The 18,590-nt window shown below is 43.3% G+C and overlaps 1 protein-coding gene across 3 annotated transcripts in view; it reads left to right on the top strand.

The window, feature by feature from the left end:
- Positions 1 to 10,628, top strand: part of dab1b (DAB adaptor protein 1b) — an 87,095-nt gene extending 76,467 nt beyond the window's left edge. Inside the window, exons 6-13 of one of the 3 annotated variants that reach the window (XM_045694235.2) lie at positions 2,399 to 2,437; positions 3,409 to 3,474; positions 5,070 to 5,138; positions 7,623 to 7,670; positions 8,225 to 9,077; positions 9,255 to 9,382; positions 9,686 to 9,795; positions 10,400 to 10,628. In XM_045694235.2, coding sequence (XP_045550191.1) covers positions 2,399 to 2,437; positions 3,409 to 3,474; positions 5,070 to 5,138; positions 7,623 to 7,670; positions 8,225 to 9,077; positions 9,255 to 9,382; positions 9,686 to 9,778 — 1,296 coding nt within the window. In that variant the 3' untranslated portion in view covers positions 9,779 to 9,795; positions 10,400 to 10,628. The remainder of the gene's footprint in view (positions 1 to 2,398; positions 2,438 to 3,408; positions 3,475 to 5,069; positions 5,139 to 7,622; positions 7,671 to 8,224; positions 9,078 to 9,254; positions 9,383 to 9,685; positions 9,796 to 10,399) is intronic. The other 2 variants (XM_045694237.2, XM_045694238.2) reach the window with 2 other exon arrangements.
- The last annotated feature ends 7,962 nt before the right edge of the window (positions 10,629 to 18,590 follow it).

The following is an 18,590-nucleotide window of genomic DNA, read 5'->3' as shown; positions in this document are numbered from 1 at the left end:
GCTTTGGCTGTGTATGCAGACTGCAATACAAATGATTTTAGTGTACTTGCTATACTATACATATGTTATAATGAAACAGAACTCCATGCAGCAGAAGAGTCCCGTCAATGTAAATGGCCTAATGTAATGTATACCTGTGTCTACAATGGAAGGAATTATTATGTAGGAAATATTACTGAACTGTACAGTAACGTAGACAAAAGTATATATTCCCCTGAGCATAGCAATTCATTTTTGTCCTCTCTAATGGACATTGGCTTTTGCTCTGTATTTCTAAGGGCATACATGCCACTGTGTGAGGTCCTGTTGTCGCTTTGAGAGTACATTCTGTGCTTTTCTATGACATTATATGTGTGGCGGTGTCACCTTGATATTTCTTTCTGGTTCTTCAAAATGAAAAATGACACAATTAGTTTGATATTCAGACTGTTTCGAATAGGTAAATATCTCAGGAATAGTTTTAAAAGCAGTGTAATATATATATTTTACGAAAAATAAGAGCTAAATAAGAGCTTGTTAATAAGTGTTCTCTGTAGTCGACATTAGGATGCGCTAACTATGTTTTTGACCTACTGTCCCCATTTACTGTAATGTTAAATGTATCCTATTACTATCAACCATTTACTGTAATGTTAAATGTATCATATTACTATCAACCGAGTCCTAATTGACACATACAAAAATAAATAAATACAAATATTTGTGCACTTTTGCTTCTTTCTAACATGTTTTGTTTCCTCCCCAAAACGTTTTTTTTTTACTGTGTCTCAGGAGGATATAAATAGATGAAACGTCTCTCACTTCTGAGTTCCTAATACCTAATAGGATAGGCCTCTTTTCCCCCAAGCCAATGGTTGATGTCCTTGCATGCTCTTGGTCTGTTGTTCTTGCTCTGTTATTCTCTCTGTTCTTCTCTCTGTTCTTCTCTCTGTTCTTCTCTCTGTTCTTCTCTCTGTTCTTCTCTCTGTTATTCTCTCTATTATCTCTCTGTTATTCTCTCTGTTATTCTCTCTGTTATTCTCTCTATTATCTCTCTGTTATTCTCTCTGTTCTTCTCTCTGTTCTTCTCTCTGTTATTCTCTCTATTATCTCTCTGTTATTCTCTCTGTTATTCTCTCTGTTATTCTCTATTATCTCTCTGTTATTCTCTCTGTTATTCTCTCTGTTATTCTCTATTATCTCTCTGTTATTCTCTCTGTTATTCTCTCTATTATCTCTCTGTTATTCTCTCTGTTATTCTCTCTGTTATTCTCTGTTATCTCTCTGTTATTCTCTCTGTTCTTCTCTCTGTTCTTCTCTCTGTTATTCTCTCTATTATCTCTCTGTTATTCTCTCTGTTATTCTCTCTGTTATTCTCTATTATCTCTCTGTTATTCTCTCTGTTCTTCTCTCTGTTATTCTCTCTGTTATTCTCTCTATTATCTCTCTGTTATTCTCTCTGTTCTTCTCTCTGTTCTCTCTGTTATTCTCTCTGTTCTTCTCTCTGTTCTTCTCTCTGTTCTTCTCTCTGTTCTTCTCTCTGTTCTTCTCTCTGTTATCTCTCTGTTATTCTCTATTATCTCTCTGTTCTTCTCTCTGTTCTTCTCTCTGTTCTTCTCTCTGTTATTCTCTCTATTATCTCTCTGTTATTCTCTCTGTTCTTCTCTCTGTTCTTCTCTCTGTTATCCTCTCTGTTCTTCTCTCTGTTCTTCTCTCTGTTCTTCTCTCTGTTCTTCTCTCTGTTATCCTCTCTGTTCTTCTCTCTGTTCTTCTCTCTGTTCTTCTCTCTGTTATTCTCTCTATTATCTCTCTGTTTTTCTCTCTGTTCTTCTCTCTGTTATTCTCTCTATTATCTCTCTGTTATTCTCTCTGTTATTCTCTCTGTTCTTCCTCTCTGTTATTCTCTCTGTTATTCTCTCTGTTATTCTCTCTGTTATCCTCTCTGTTATCCTCTCTGTTATTCTCCCTGTTCTTCTCTTTGTTATCCTCTCTGTTCTTCTCTCTGTTCTTCTCTCTGTTCTTCTCTCTGTTATCTCTCTGTTATTCTCTATTATCTCTCTGTTCTTCTCTCTGTTCTTCTCTCTGTTCTTCTCTCTGTTATTCTCTCTATTATCTCTCTGTTATTCTCTCTTTCTTCTCTCTGTTCTTCTCTCTGTTATCCTCTCTGTTCTTCTCTCTGTTCTTCTCTCTGTTCTTCTCTCTGTTATCCTCTCTGTTCTTCTCTCTGTTCTTCTCTCTGTTCTTCTCTCTGTTATTCTCTCTATTATCTCTCTGTTATTCTCTCTGTTATTCTCTCTGTTTTTCTCTCTGTTATTCTCTCTGTTACTCTATTTGCCTCTGTATGTTCTTGCTCTGTTCTTCTCTTTATCTGTCTTCTACTTGTTATGTAAAATGTTCCTTCTCTTCAACCATCACACAGACCATTCTGGAGGACGAGGTGGATGATCCAGTTTACCAGGTAGGTCGCCACACAACACCTACACAGCCAATCAGAACTAGCGATGGAACCCCATGTAACGTTTACACTCTAGCTTCTACAGACACAATTGTTTTCACGTGATTAATTCTATAGAATTAAAAACACTTAATCCTTAATGTAAATATCTGCCACTGATCTGCTTTAATTAATGATTCATGATACCCAAACCATCTCAGTAATACGCAGTAGACCAACCATCATAGTAGATGGTTTTGTTCAACCATTTGACTCTCCCATTGCCAGTGCAGTGTTGTAAAACCATATATTTTCAGTTGATCTGTGTATATGTACTGATTTTCTTCTAAAGACCTATCTGACCCTGACTGGTTGTTCTCCCCTCTTGCTTTTGGCTGAAACTGGAACATGATACTCTACTCTGTTGCTCACACTGAATACAGACAACACTAACCCTTACTCTGAATGCTAATGTTCAGTGGTTATGCCCCACCCCCTTCAAAACACTTCTAATGTTTGCCCCTTTAGCTTTTACTATAACTGTATGCCTGAAAAAAAAACATTTAATTTGCAATTCTGTAGTAGCATTGGCTGTTTTGTTTTGAATACAAGAGTCCAATGACCATTGGGCACAATCCTAACTTGAGATCTGGGCGTGTAAGCGATTCAGACTTTCGTGTAAATCAAGTAAGTTACAAGCGCAGATCTCAAATCAGTATTAGGCCCTCTGTGTCTAGGTGGTAGTGGAGATGGAGATCAGAAGTCTTAGACCTCTACAGTACCTGTTACCACTGCCTGACCAATTACTGTACTCTCTCCTCTCCTCTTATCTTCTCTCTCTCTTTCTTTCTTTCACTGTTTTTCTCTCAATTTTGTTTCTCTCTCTGTCCCTCAATCTTTCTCTCAATCTCTTTCTTTCTTTCTCTCTGTCTCTCTCCCCCATCTATCCCGTCATCCTCCATCCCTATTGGCCCCACCCACTTCCTTTGTTGTAGTACATTGTGTTTGAGGCTGGACATGAGCCCCTCCGTGGCCACCAATCAGAGGAGAGCGTTTACCAGGTACAATACCAAGCCCCGCCCCTTACCTTTTGTAGAGTAGTCAACCCAGAGCTTTGTGTTACAATAGAATATATATGTTTGTTAGAGAGCAGAGCAGAGGAGTACACTCTGGATATTATTATTTTTAAATAGTATACTCACAACGTTCCTAATGTAAATGATGAATAACATCTCAAATCCATAGTTCAGTGAAGTGCAGTAGAGGCCAGTTATTTTGTCAGACCAATTCATCAAGGCTTCTCTAGAGTCTATATGGGCTCCCTGCAGACATCCAGAGGTTTGACCTTCCCGTTTAGTTCAAGGGACCAAGAGCATCTTCTAGGAACCTAGAATGTGATTTAATCTGCCCCCCCTCCTCCTCCCTCCTCTCCTCCCTCCACCACTTCCCTTCTCCTCCCTTCACCTCCCTCCTCCTCTCTTCTCCTCCCCCTTCTTCCCCCCTCCTCCTCCCTCCTCTCCTCCCTCCACCACTTCCCTTCTCCTCCCTTCACCTCCCTCCTCCTCTCTTCTCCTTCCCCTTCTTCCTCCCTCCTCCTCCCTCCTCCAACTCCTCCTCCCTCTATCTCCCTCCCCTACTCCTCTGCTCCCTCCATCACCTCCATCCTCTCTAATTTACCCCTCCTCCTTCACCTCCCCCTCCTCCTCCCTTCTCCTCAACTCCTCCTCCTCCATCTACCTCTCGCCTCGCTCCTCCTCTCTTCTCCTCCCCCTCCTTCCTCCCTCCTCCTCCCTTCTCCCCAACTCCTCCTCCTCCATCTACCTCCCGCCTCCCTCCTCCTCTCTTCTCCTCCCCCTCCTTCCTCCCTCCAACTCTTCCTCCTCTTCTCCCTCCATCACCTCCCTCCTCCTCTCTTTACCTCGCCCCTCCTCCCTCCATCTCCCCCTCCTTCCTCCCTCCCGCCTCCTTAAACTCCTCCTCCTCCTTCCGTCTCCCTCCCCGCTGCTCCCTCCCCTCCTCCCTCCTTTCTCCCCTCTACTCCTTCATCCTTCCTCCTCTCCTCCTCCTCCCTCCTCCTCTCCCTCACCTCTCTGAAGATGTAAGCTGCATAGAGATTAATCACTTGCCATGCCATTTGATTTCTGAATGAAACAAGATCAATAGACAAGAAGAAATTGCAGCCCAATGCCAAGTTAGCCAGCCAAAAGAGAGAAAGGGAGGCCATATTGTTGAATACGGTTAATAGATGAATGTGAGGAAAATAAAAAGAGGAGAGAACAGGACATGATCCCGCGTTGTCACTTTCCATAGATTTAAACCTCTGGTTAAACATTGTATAAATGGAGAAAACCAGCTGTGTGCTCTTAATGTCCAAACAGAGAAGTAGCATGCACAATCTGACAGCATTGCTTACAATCAATATGGATTCAAGTAGAATTGATTCGAGAGCGGTACAACTGTGGAATTGTATTTGCATAACATTGCTTTTAGACCAGACCACAGTATCACCATGTGTAGACCAGAGATCCATTCTGAAATGATGACAGAACAGTAGCTTTGAGACACTGCAGTAGAAAGGATTCTTTTTTTCGTTCTCAGCCTTGGTAAATGGTGTTGCTCACTGTATTGTTTTATTTTGACTGGACCTCCAACTCAGGTCCCTACCGCAACCAGTCAGCAGAAGGGAGAAGGGATCTATGACGTCCCAAAACGCCATTTTATGACTGTAGGTGTTATGTTTTAGTTTTTTTGTTCGTCCACTCCCCCCACTGGCAAACCTCTCTGTCTCTCTCAATGGAAAACCTCCCCTCTTCTTTAGCTTCCATTGATGAACCCCGTCTGTGTGACCACTGTTATACACAGTATACACCCACAGACTGGTTATCGACAGGTTATTATCAGTGTGTATCTAGGTCATGGTTGCCTGCCTGTGCACTAACTATCTGATATAGATTTTCCTGGCCGAGGAATGATACATAGAAATAGAATCTATTGCTTTGGAATGATCCGTTGGATCTCAGTCAACTCTAGAGGTATGATGATAAAATGATATTCAGGACTTATGCATTACCTGCCACAACAGATTCATGATTTGTCCCTCAAGCTTGGATGTTGCACCAGCTACAGATGGAGTCTTTGCTTCAAATCCTCCACACAATTGAAAATATGACTAGGAGGACTATTAGACATCAAAAGGCGTAATGTCTTAAAGACAGACGTTTTTTTTGTCATTTTCAGTCTCAGTTGAATAGTGGGTTGTTCCATCTTCCTGGGAGGTGAATCTGAGAGGTTTGCTGGTGGAGTTGTTGTTTGTTTGGTGGAGCTGCATGCAGTCAGACAGAGGGGTCTCCTAGGTTACCACCCCACTCATAAAAACACCGTACCTGTATGCAGAGCAAATATATATTTTTTTACAGCAGATTCATTTCTACCACAAAAAATAGACAGGTCATGGATTAACTGTTAGTTTTGATGAGTTTCCACCATATCAGATGCACTAGTCGTTCTTCTCCAAACCATCATCTAAACATTTATTTAAAGCTGGAATCTTTAATGGGGAAACTTCCATGTTTGTTTGTGATATTACAACAACAAAGAAGTTACTGTAAACAACCAACACTGTTTTTCTTCTCTGACATCACTGCACGTGCGATAGACGAGCACAATATGTATCAACAAATGTTGTACCATGCTGCTCAAAGCTCCTCAGCTGGGCAACAAACGGTGGTGGGGCGGCTAGTGGATCCGTCTTTATATACTGCAGGATTCCATTTTTAAGCCCATTGGTCAAGACGTACATGGAAACAGAAGAATGTGTGCATACTTTTTCTCTTTGCGTTTTTCCTGTGCTGATAGTTCAGCAGCACATCAACAATCTATGGTAGCTACACTGTCCTCCTGCTATCTCTCCCCAACACACATCATGCTAGCTGGTGTTGTATCAGTAGCTGCCTCCATATCTCTAAGAGTTACTGCTTGTCTGTTCATTCAGTTGGAGCTCTACGAGAGCCTAGATGCCCCAGCCCTAGCCTGACATGTTCAAGTTCAACTTTATTTGTTGTATGTACACGATTCACAAGTAAACTTCAACTTGAACGTGTGTGTCACTCTGCCAGCCTGCCAGTCTGCCGGAGGGGAAGGCCTATAGAACTATAACCACACTACCTTACCACACTACCTCCACACTAACGTGCCTCAGCCCCCTTAAGGTTAAATGAGACTGTCAGACCAATACATCATGTATAACAACAATATGGTGTAATGTATGTACTGTATATGATTGGTTTCCTCCACACAATTCAAAGAGGGTATAGATAATGTTATGTTAACCCCCCCCCACACACACACACACACACACACACACACACACACACACACACACACACATACTGATTGCTGTTTTCCCCTCACTTTCTCTTTAAAAAAAATTGTGTGTGTGTGTGTCTTTATTTATTGCATGCAAATCCTGTGTGTGTTCCCGTGGTGATACATTGTCTGCTTGTGCATGGCACCTGTAGTCTGTGACATACTGTACATTTCATGTGTCTAGCTGTAGAACCTCTGTCCGTCCTCCCTACCTCCTCTGTATTGTAATTATACTGTCAGAGCGCTGGACGTATATGGCCAGGGGGGTGAGACGGAGTAGTAGGAACGGTCACGTCTGCAATATGGGTCAGGTGGTTATATTGTCTTGGAGGAGGAACATGGTGGCCACAAAAAGCACATGTATACAGCCTGAATCCTACCAGCTAATGATATCATATTATCTTGTGTTTTAGGGGAATCACAATGGTAATGCATCATGGGACAATAGGGGATGATTTGATTGGTAGAGACGGACAGAGGAATATCTAATCAGCATTCGTTAGATTGGACTGAATAACCCTTTTACCCAGCCAATTACAGAGCACCATGAGAGATTCATTTTAGATCCATTTTCTGATAATGAAATGAGAGGAAAGAAGAGCTAGATGTTTCTAAGCATCTACAGTACAATTCTCTACAGTACACACACACACACACACACACACACACACACACACACACACACACACACACACACACACACACACACACACACACACACACACACACACACCACACACACACACACAGGAGCACAGGAGCACAGGAACACACACACACACAGGAACTGTCACTGAAATGTCACTGTTCTCTTTCTCTGACCCTACCTTTTATCCCTGCACAGAACATCAACCACTTTGATCTGTTCGGAGACATGTCCACTCCGCCCTCGGTGAGTAACTGACCTTCCCATTCAAAATCATTTTGTATTAAGAATGATTTGTTGTGATTAGAGTAATACAGATGCTTTTGACTACAGGATGGCTCAAGTAAATAGATTGCATGACCTCTATTCTAAGTAAATAAATTGCAGGACCTCTATTCTAAGTAAATAAATTGCAGGACCTCTATTCTAAGTAAATAAATTGCAGGACCTCTATTCTAAGTAAATAGATTGCAGGACCTCTATTCTAAGTAAATAAATTGCAGGACCTCTATTCTAAGTAAATAGATTGCAGGACCTCTATTCTAAGTAAATAAATTGCAGGACCTCTATTCTAAGTAAATAGATTGCAGGACCTCTATTCTAAGTAAATAGATTGCATGACCTCTATTCTAAGTAAATAAATTGCAGGACCTCTATTCTAAGTAAATAAATTGCAGGACCCATTATTCTAAGTAAATAAATTGCAGGACCTCTATTCTAAGTAAATAGTCACAATGATCCCAGTGAAAGAATACAGTAGGTGCCTGGTTTAGACGTGTGTGTGGATGATTTGCCTTCAGATGCCCCCATCCCCGGCCAACACTTTGGACCCCAGCAGGAGCCACCACCAGCCCCAGCACCAACACCCCCCAGAGATGTTCACCGGCCCCTTCAGCCCCACATCTGTCCCCTCAGGGTACATGACCATGGGGCCAGTCCAGGCAGCCCAGTGGGCCCAGCAGGGATCCTTCTCTGGCCAGGCCCAGACCCTGGCCTTTGGGGTGCAGGGGCCCCTCCAGGTGACCCAGGTCCTCCCGGGAGGCCAGCCTGTCATCTGGAGCCAGGCCAACATCTTCCCTGCCACCCAGCAGCAGTGGGCCGCCATGGCTGCCTACATGCCCGCTCAGGCCATGGGTGTGGGGGGTCACCACCTCCCCATGATGGTGCCCATCACCACCGTGTGCCCTGGCCCCCAGGGCCTACACTGTGACCTCTCCTCCACCCCCTCCTCGGCCATCACCAGCCCCCAGCACCAGGCGATGGACCCCGCCCTGCTCCAGCAGCTCCAGCAGCAGCACAGCCTCAGTGGGGATTCTGACGCAGGAGAAGGCCCCTCTTCGCTGGGCCTTGTCATGGTGGGCAGCAGGTGTGGAACACCTGGGCCGATGAGTCCCACTTCAATGGGTCTGGGTGCTGTGGGCAGGTGTGAGACGCCTGTTAGCCTTGTCATGATGGCGAGGTGTGAGACGCCCGGCCCTGGTCCAGTGAACGTGCCTCCTGATACCCTGGTCTGTAGCCAGCTGTGCCTGGGGTCACCGGCTGTGATGTCACCATTGGCCTTGACCCAGGAAGAGGAAGGCAGCTGTAGTGACCTTGACCTCTCTCGGATGACCTTGAGTCCTGGAACGTCCACCTCACCCTCCACTGACTCAGGTAAGCTCTCCCTACTGCCAGTCTCTGCTACATTCATACTAGACTAGATAGATAGTTACAGCAACCCAAACCTTAACCTAACCCTAGCCCTACCCAAATTGATAACGTTCAATGCTTTATGTGAAAAAGGTACACCCAACAACCAACACTCCTATACCGCCAACTCTCTCTCTGCAGCGTCCACCCCAGCCCCCCAGCCTGGACCGTCCTCAGACTCAGCCTCGTCCCAGACCAGTGACCCCCCCACAGACCACTCTCCCATCCAAACACAGGCCACACCCCCCAGCACCAGGGAGGATGGCTCGGTGAGTCTTGAATAAGCTGCTCATGATGATATAATGATCTATGAAATAGTTGGTGGATAGTTGTCTTAATGGCTGAACTTATTGCATTAACTTGTATCTGTGGATTATACTCGTGTGGTATTGACCATGCTCTCTCTCTCTCTCTCTCTCTCTCTCTCTCTCTCTCTCTCTCTCTCTCTCTCTCTCTCTCTCTCTCTCTTTCTCTCTCTCTCTCTTTCTCTCTCTCTCTCTCTCTCCCTCTCTCTCTCTCTCTCTCTCTCTCTCTTTCTCTCTCTCTCTCTCTCTCTCTCTCTCTCCATGTAGGGCTTATGCACCAGGGCTCTGTCTCCCTGTCCATCCGGTGATGCTCCACCTGATTCTCCCCAGGCCCAGATCTGTCCACAGGAAGACAGTTAGAGAACACTGGGCTCTGGGTGGGTCTCCTCTCCTCACCACCCCTCTCCTCTATTCTCCTCCACTCTCCTCTCCTTTCCTATACTCTCCCTCTCTTCAACCACCCACTTCTCCCCTCTCCTCCCCTCTCCTCTCCTTCCCTCTCCTCATCCCACCCCTCTCCCTCTCTCTCCACCCCTCTTCTGTTCTGTTGTCCAACCTTTTTGTATCCCCTTAAGGCTGCTTAAAACATCTCTGTTTTATTGATTGGTCTAACAACCCTTTACCGCTCAGTTCTCCTTCTCTGTGTCTGTCTGGGGTTTTTCCAGAGACACAGATCTCTTTTTTGTCTTTGAGTCTCTCTCTGTGTCTTTGCAGCTGAATGGTTTTCAGCCAATTATTTTGTTTAAGACTTAATTTATTATGGCTCTGCAATACGTTGTAAAATGGAACATTTCTGCATTGATTCTGTATGAGGACGTAAGGAACAATACTGCCACCTGCTGTCTATAGGCTCATAACTACACATATTTCACACATGAGTATATCTGAAATTCAGTGTGTGTGTGTGTGTGTGCATGTGCATGTGTGTGAGTGTGTGTGCCTTGCTTGTATGTGTTTTAATGCTGGTCCCTCCCTTTCCAGGAGAAGGAACCTCTGTGATCGTCAGGAGGATAGAAGAAGATGAGAGGAGAGGAGGACAGTGGACTGAGAGATGAAGGAGAGGAGACTCTAGACTCCTATGTCCCTCCTAATAACTTGATTACACGGATCACTGTTCTGTTCTGGAGAATGCTGATATTGGCAGCCTAAAGCAGCAATATCATAGGATTGGCTTCTCCCCTGATCTGGACAGCACAACCCCCCCCCCCCCCAGCCAATCGGAAGCCTTTTCTCCCATGAAGTGACCTATGATCTTTGACCAAACTGTAGCAGTGGGTCGTTACCACAACAACTTCCTGCCACAGGTCAGAGGGGGGAGACACCTTATCTATCATGTGACCTGGGAGGACCAATCAAACTGCATGGTCAGGATGAGGATTCTAATGGGTTCTAAGGATGAAATTATTTTTGGGGTGATTTTGAGGAGGATTGGTGTCCTATGGGGTTATACCCTTCGTTTGGAGAACTGCCACCCGCCTCAGAGTACTCACTGTGTGGAACAGATGGATTTGCAAAATGTTTTCAAACAGCTGACTTGTCCCATTGGCATGAACAGAGTATGTATTGTGGATCCAGCGAAACACAGCAGAGACTGCGAGACAACTGTTCTCCATAGCTTCAAAGCTTCCTTTTCGATGCTAAAAGATAAAAATGTAATTTTTATTTTGTAAGCTGCGACTTCTGAGTTGATGCTTCTGAGTGTTTTATGGATAACGAAAACAGCTTCGAGGCATCAGTTGAGAATTCCTGTTTGCCAAACTTCTATTTTGTAAATAAGATTTCCTCAAGACCCCTTAAACCGGAAACTCTGTGCCAAAAGATAGGTCTGTCGTCTGCCTCTCTGACACTACCTACCTGTGGCTCTCTCAACTTTAAAGCAATGCCATACCAGCACCTCTGTCTGTATTGTCTGGATGTTTGCTTTGCTTTCTTGCCAATTTATTTTAATTTTTTTACTTTCTGTTTCTCTGTTGGGTTTGGTCAGCCAGTCTGTGACATATGAACTGTGAATCTGTGTTACATAGCCATTGAATCAAAGCAACGATGGTGATACCTGCTACCTACGTATGACGTAACTCACTCTTTTGAAAATAAAATGGCCCTCCTCACACACAAAATAAAAGAAAAGATCCACAGGCCAATAAAGTCCCTGTCACTTTTACCTGGGGGGGCATAACCTTGCTTTTAACTGTTTTAGACTACTGAACAGGTGTACTACCCATCCTTCAATGTTTGCTTTCAATCTCTATGTTGACCTGCTCTACTACTACCAGACCTGGGTTAAAATACTATTTAAACCTTCCAAATACTTTTGAGCGTTTGCTTTAGCCTGCCTCGAGTGCCATGTTGGCAGGGTTTGCACTTTTGGGACTTTTCTATTGGTTCCATAGCAACGGGCAAGCTCAATCACACACCGCTAAAGTATTTGAAATGATTTGAAATAGTATTTGAACCCAGGTCTGCTGCACATGGGTGGTTTTTAGGAATCAAACCAATAAGCTAGTTGTGACGGCCCAGCCAGCAGTAGACTCCAGAGTGCTTTACTATGCCTTATTATTATTGGTTGTGTTGCGTTGTCCCGTCACTGTTATATCGTCATGTCATTGTATTACAGTAACACGGTTGATTCATGCAACTAAAGGTTTGGGGCATATTGTAAGTCTGTCTGCTCCACGGAGTTACAAATGGCAAAATGTGGTGACTTTAGAAGATTATGAAAGAATAGAGATATTATTGCTATTTACTTCTAGACTATGATGATAATAACTGTAACCCTGCTCTTATAAGAAAATGCTAAATTAAATGGTCCAACGATATTTTGTACATTTTATTTAGGAATTCCAACAGTCATGAAAAGAGAAAAGGACTTTTGTACGTATATTTCTTCCCATTCACTGTTCTACTAATCCCCACTGTTCAGTCACAAATAAAATATCATGTGATTCCCACTTTGCTCCTGAATATTTGATTATGCTGCCAGTCAAACATTTTTTAGCACTCTAAACTGAATATCACTCAAGCCGTGCTTATTTACACCTTGCACTAACATGTACGTTTCGGGATCTGATCAGTATGTATGCAGATTATTTGACCGATATTCTTTCAAATATACAGTATGAATTTATTTATTTTAAGACAGTTACTGATGCCATAAGTCAAAGACCTATCTGTCAATGATTTTAGAGGACGGTATAATGATGATTTAAATGGTTTACCGTCCAGATCTGTTTACACTTGATTGATATCCAGACACAATGCGTGTCTAGCCCCCTTTATTCCTGGTTATAACATGCGCCCTTGTCCTGCACTTGTACACATTCTGACTGTGCCCACATTTTTAGACTGGAGTAGATGATTAAAAGACACATTGTGATCTGATTGTGATCAGATCTTCCTGACCACCTTTGGAGGTAGTCAGGGACCTATTGTTTCTGGATATCAAATCAAGTGTTCACAGATCTGGAAGGTCAAACCATTCTGCTTCACAGGTTGGCATTTATTGGGATGACTTATATACTGGAGGCAGCTCTGCAGAGTGGTCACTAGCTGGCACAGCCACAAAGTCATAAAATCTGATTTTAAACCTAACCCTAACCTTAACCACAATGCTAACCCTAATGCCTAACCCTAACCTTAAATGTAGACCAAAAAGCGAATTTGTGTTTTCATTCATTTTGACGATAGCCAATTTTGACTTTGCAGCTGACCCATCTAGCAGAAATCGCTAGATGGGTCAGGATTAATGACAATAAACATCATCGTGCTTCTGTTTCATTATTGTTTCACTAATAGCTAATTATGCTGTGTTTGTAACCAATTGGGAAGGTGGTATTTACCACATACGACTGAGAGAAATCCACTTCAACGGCCCTCCAACTGGTAATTACTACTGGGAAACATGTCTGCCATCCTGAGGTCCAACTTCTCCCACATGCTGACCTCTGATGTCACATACTAAGGAAACATCGAGCATTTTATGGAGTTAAATGCAACAACAAAATATTATTTATAAAAAGCAATCTATTAATATACTTTTTGAACACTATACTTTCTTTCAAGCATGATAGCTGTACTTTTGGTTACCCACATGATTACAAACATAGCATTATTCAGTTTGGATTCCAGACAGGACATTTGTATTTTGTTCCAACTCAATGGATCCAACAGAGGGTGCTGTGTTCCTGTTACAGTATTACCAGGGTTGTGTTCATTAGGGCAAAACCAGGGTTGTGTTCAATGTGACAAACCAGGGTTGTGTTCATTACGGCAAAAGCATTAAGGAACATTTGGGATTGGAATTTCAGTTTACTCCCCGAATTGACTGAAATGGAATTGTCACCAAACCTGAAGGTCCTAAAAGACAACTGAACACACAGTGTGTGTTGACTAACTGGTCAGGGAATGGGCGCAGGGAAACTCTGCTCGGGAAGCTAGACATTGGGAAACACAAAGTACACAAGTCATGTTTGTTGGAGTGTTTATTTGATGATTTCCCAGAGCAAAAAACCAAAAGACTGACCCAGGGTCAGAGCGTAACGATGAGTCTATGTCCCCGATAATATTAATCAGTGTGTTTACAGACAGACCTACTGAACATTCACACACACACACACACACACAGTTGTGTCAGTCCTGATCCACCACTACCTTGTTCTCTGGATCCATGTTGATCCATGTCAGCCCATGTTACTGTCTCCTACTCTGGTAAGACCTTCATTAAGTCTATGTGTGTGGAAGATATAGATACAAGGGCAATGTCCTCTACAAGCATCACGACTCTATACAGTTGACAGACAATGTATGATTTAGTGTGAGGTTCATTTGCAGTACACTTACACCTGATCGTAAGGTTTTAGCTTGAAGCCTTATCTGGGTACAACGAGAGGGAACATTATTCTGGATTTAAACTGTGGACTGTTGAAATCAATGACACGGTCATTAGAGAATCAAACATGGTGTGTGTGTTATCAGGAGGAGGAACAGATGGATGATGGTGCTGATGTCTTCTGCTTTTAACCCAACCCCTCTGAATCAGAGAGGTGCATGGGGCTGCCATAATCAACATCCACATCTTCAGCACCCAGGGAACAGTGGGTTAACTGACTTATTTAGGGGCAGAACAACAGAACTTTACCTTGTCAGCTTGGGGAATCGATTCAGCAACCTTCCGGTTACTGGCCCAAAGCTCTAACCACTCAGGGGCGGAAATCGCGGGGGGGACGGGGGGGACACGACCCCCCCATCCTGGGAAAAATATGATTTGTCCCCCCAATATATCACTGAAACATAACTATGTAATTTAAATAATATTAATAATACGCAATGAAAGCAATTGTGCTGATTATAGACACTTAACAGCGCGTTTTTAAGTTTCAAAAGATTGCGACCCCCCCACCCTTTTCCTCACAATGGTTTGATCCACTGGCAAGGTAACAGAGGGGTCGTAGCCACTGTCTGAAAGGCACTCAATGAACGTAACTGACGTGAGTTTAATCCAGTCAATCGCGCACACACACTAGCTGAATATGCACAGCTAGCGCGCAAATATTAACTATTAAGCTAGCTAGTACCTATTCCATTTATGTGGCCTCGTCAAAGATGGAATCTTTGCTATGGTTAATTTATTCCGAGATCAGCATGCAGATGACGTAAGTTAGTGCTTCAAAGTCCCTGTGATAAGGTTAGCGATAAACTGATTTAACCCAGGTAGCAAAGATTATAGCAAACACCACTGAAACTGAATTGGTGCTCGCTAGCTTTGCAAATTCAGCTATTGTTGGAAGCCAGCCAATATGAAACAAACTATTAAAATTACAAAAGGTTGCAGCATATGTTATGTAAATGGTGAACTCATACAGCTGTCAACTCTTGTCATTTTAATCCGTTTCACATTTGCTAGCTACCTTTTAGATCGAAGCCCAAATAGAATGATAAAAGATAAGATGATAGAAGCCCATCTCCTACTGTAAATAACCTACACACTGTGTGTGTGTGTAGCCAGCCAGCCAGGTAGAAAAATGGCAGAAAAATAAAAGACGGACATCAGAGTATTTTTCACTACACCAAAACGCAAAGTAAGAATCCTAGTAGCCTAATATCTCAAAGACTAGTTGATAAAATGTTCATAAGAAAGAAATGAAATTCTAATGGAAATGTTTCACAATGATGTCATTAGGCAGAGCAGGCAACAGATTGCACACAGACAGCAGAGTTGGGGACAGATATGCAGGGACAGACTGGCAGAGACAGGGAGTCTCAGGTAAGTTTGTTGAGTCTTTGTTTGGCAACATTATGAAAGGTTCTCCATTTTTTTTACTTGTAAAATAGGAACATAATTGGAAAATGCCATGGATACCCCCACTCAACTTAAACTGGTGACTGAACTAAGATTTGTTAAAGGCAATGGTATTGCTGTTGTGAATAGTTGTGTAGTTTTGGGTACCGGTAGTTAGGAGTACGGCAAACACCTTATTTCTTTGGTTCCTCAATATACATTTACCATATTACAATGTAGGCTATGTGTTACAGCACTACTTTTGGTGTCCCCCTCAGGAATTGCTCTTGAGAAAATGTCATGTAATTGTCCCCCCCAAAGTTGATATCAGATTTTCGCCCCTGTAACCACAAGGCTACCTGCTGCCCATGATTATGATGATGATGGTAGTGATGATGATGATGGTGGTGATGATGAGAAAGAGGAGGTTGGGGAGGAGGATGTTGATAAACCTGTTAGTGGAGAGTCTAGGTGGAGAGTCTAGGTGGAGAGTCTAGGTGGTGCAGGTTGCTGTTTGTAATCCACTTTGCATGGATAAAGACAATGGGAGTAGTTAACCAATGATAACGAACGTGTGATATACTTCACATTCTGTGTATTAATTGGGTGATGCAGCCTTCTGTGAGAAAAGGCCTTACAGTAAGTGGGACACTGGCATAAAGATTGGTTATACTATAGCACTCAAACTGTTTTCAATTATATTTTATTCTCTCTCTTCCTCCCCCATCCCCCCACCTCTCTATCTCCCCTCCCCCCCTCTCTCTGACTCCCTCCCTCTGTCTGTCTGTCTGTCTGTCTGTCTGTCTGTCTGTCTGTCTGTCTGTCTGTCTGTCTGTCTGTCTGTCTGTCTGTCTCTGTCTCCCTCTGTCTGTCTGTCTCTGTCTCCCTCTGTCTGTCTGTCTGTCTCACTCTCTGTCTGTCTCCCTCTGTCTCTCTGTCTCCCGCTGTCTGTCTCTCTCTCTGTCGCTCTCTCGCTGTTTGTCTTTTTCTCCCTCTGTCTGTCTCTGACTGTCTCTCTCTCTGTATCCCTCTCTCCCTCCGTCCGTCCATCCGTCCGTCCGTCGAATAACCTTACAACTACCTCAAAGACAAACACTACATTTATTTAACCCTTTCACTTTTTGATATTTATTTTACCTTTATTTAACTAGGCAAGTCAGTTAAGAACAAATTCTTATAAAAGATCTGCAAAGAGGAGTGGGACAAAATCCCTCCTGAGATGTGTGCAAACCTGGTGGCCAACTACAAGAAACGTCTGACCTCTGTGATTGCCAACAAGGGTTTTGCCACCAAGTACTAAGTCATATTTTGCAGAGGGGTCAAATACTTATTTCCCTCATTAAAATGCAAATCAATTTATAACATTTTTGACATGCGTTTTTCTGGATTTTTTTGTTGTTATTCTGTCTCTCACTGTTCAAATAAACCTACCATTAAAATTATAGACTGATCATTTCTTTGTCAGTGTATTTGATACACTGTCGATTTTGCAGGTTTTCCTACTTACAAAGCATGGAGAGGTCTGTAATTTTTATCATAGGTACACTTCAACTGTGAGAGACAGAATCTAAAACAAAAATCCAGAAAATCACATTGTATGATTTTTAAGTAATTAATTTGCATTTTATTGCATGACATAAGTATTTGATCACCTACCAACCAGTAAGAATTCCGGCTCTCACAGACCTGTTAGTTTTTCTTTAAGAAGCCCTCCTGTTCTCCACTCATTACCTGTATTAACTGCACCTGTTTGAACTCGTTACCTGTATAAAAGACACCTGTCCACACACTCAATCAAACAGACTCCAACCTCTCCACAATGGCCAAGACCAGAGAGCTGTGTAAGGACATCAGGGATAGAATTGTAGACCTGCACAAGGCTGGGATGGGCTACAGGACAATAGGCAAGCAGCTTGGTGAGAAGGCAACAACTGTTGGCGCAATTATTAGAAAATGAAAGAAGTTCAAGATGACGGTCAATCACCCTCGGTCTGGGGCTCCATGCAAGATCTCACCTCGTGGGGCATCAATGATCATGAGGAAGGTTAGGGATCAGCCCAGAACTACACGGCAGGACCTGGTCAATGACCTGAAGAGAGCTGGGACCACAGTCTCAAAGAAAACCATTAGTAACACACTACGCCGTCATGGATTAAAATCCTGCAGCGCATGCAAGGTCCCCCTGCTCAAGCCAGTGTATGTCCAGGCCCGTCTTTAGTTTGCCAATGACCATCTGGATGATCCAGAGGAGGAATGGGAGAAGGTCATGTGGTCTGATGAGACAAAAATAGAGCTTTTTGGTTTAAACTCCACTCGCCGTGTTTGGAGGAAGAAGAAGGATGAGTACAACCCCAAGAACACATCCCAACCTTGAAGCATGGAGGTGGAAACATCATTCTTTGGGGATGCTTTTCTGCAAAGGGGACAGGACGACTGCACCGTATTGAGGAGAGGTTGGATGGGGTCATGTATCGCGAGATCTTGGCCAACAACCTCCTTCCCTCAGTAAGAGTATTGAAGATGGGTCGTGGCTGGGTCTTCCAGCATGACAACGACCCGAAACACACAGCCAGGGCAACTAAGGAGTGGCTCCGTAAGAAGCATCTCAAGGTCCTGGAGTGGCCTAGCCAGTCTCCAGACCTGAACCCAATAGAAAATCTTTGGAGGGAGCTGAAAGATCGTATTGCCCAGCAACAGCCCCGAAACCTGAAGGATCTGGAGAAGGTCTGTATGGAGGACTGGGCCAAAATCCCTGCTGCAGTGTGTGCAAACCTGGTCAAGAACTACAGGAAACGTATGATCTCTGTAATTGCAAACAAAGGTTTCTGTACCAAATATTAAGTTCTGCTTTTCTGATGTATCAAATACTTATGTCATGCAATAAAATGCAAATGATTT

Source organism: Salmo salar, chromosome 14 (assembly GCF_965601325.2).
Source record: "Salmo salar chromosome 14, fSalSal1, whole genome shotgun sequence".
NCBI classification, from domain to species: Eukaryota; Metazoa; Chordata; class Actinopteri; order Salmoniformes; family Salmonidae; genus Salmo; species Salmo salar.
This window is presented reverse-complemented; position numbering and strand designations above follow the sequence as displayed.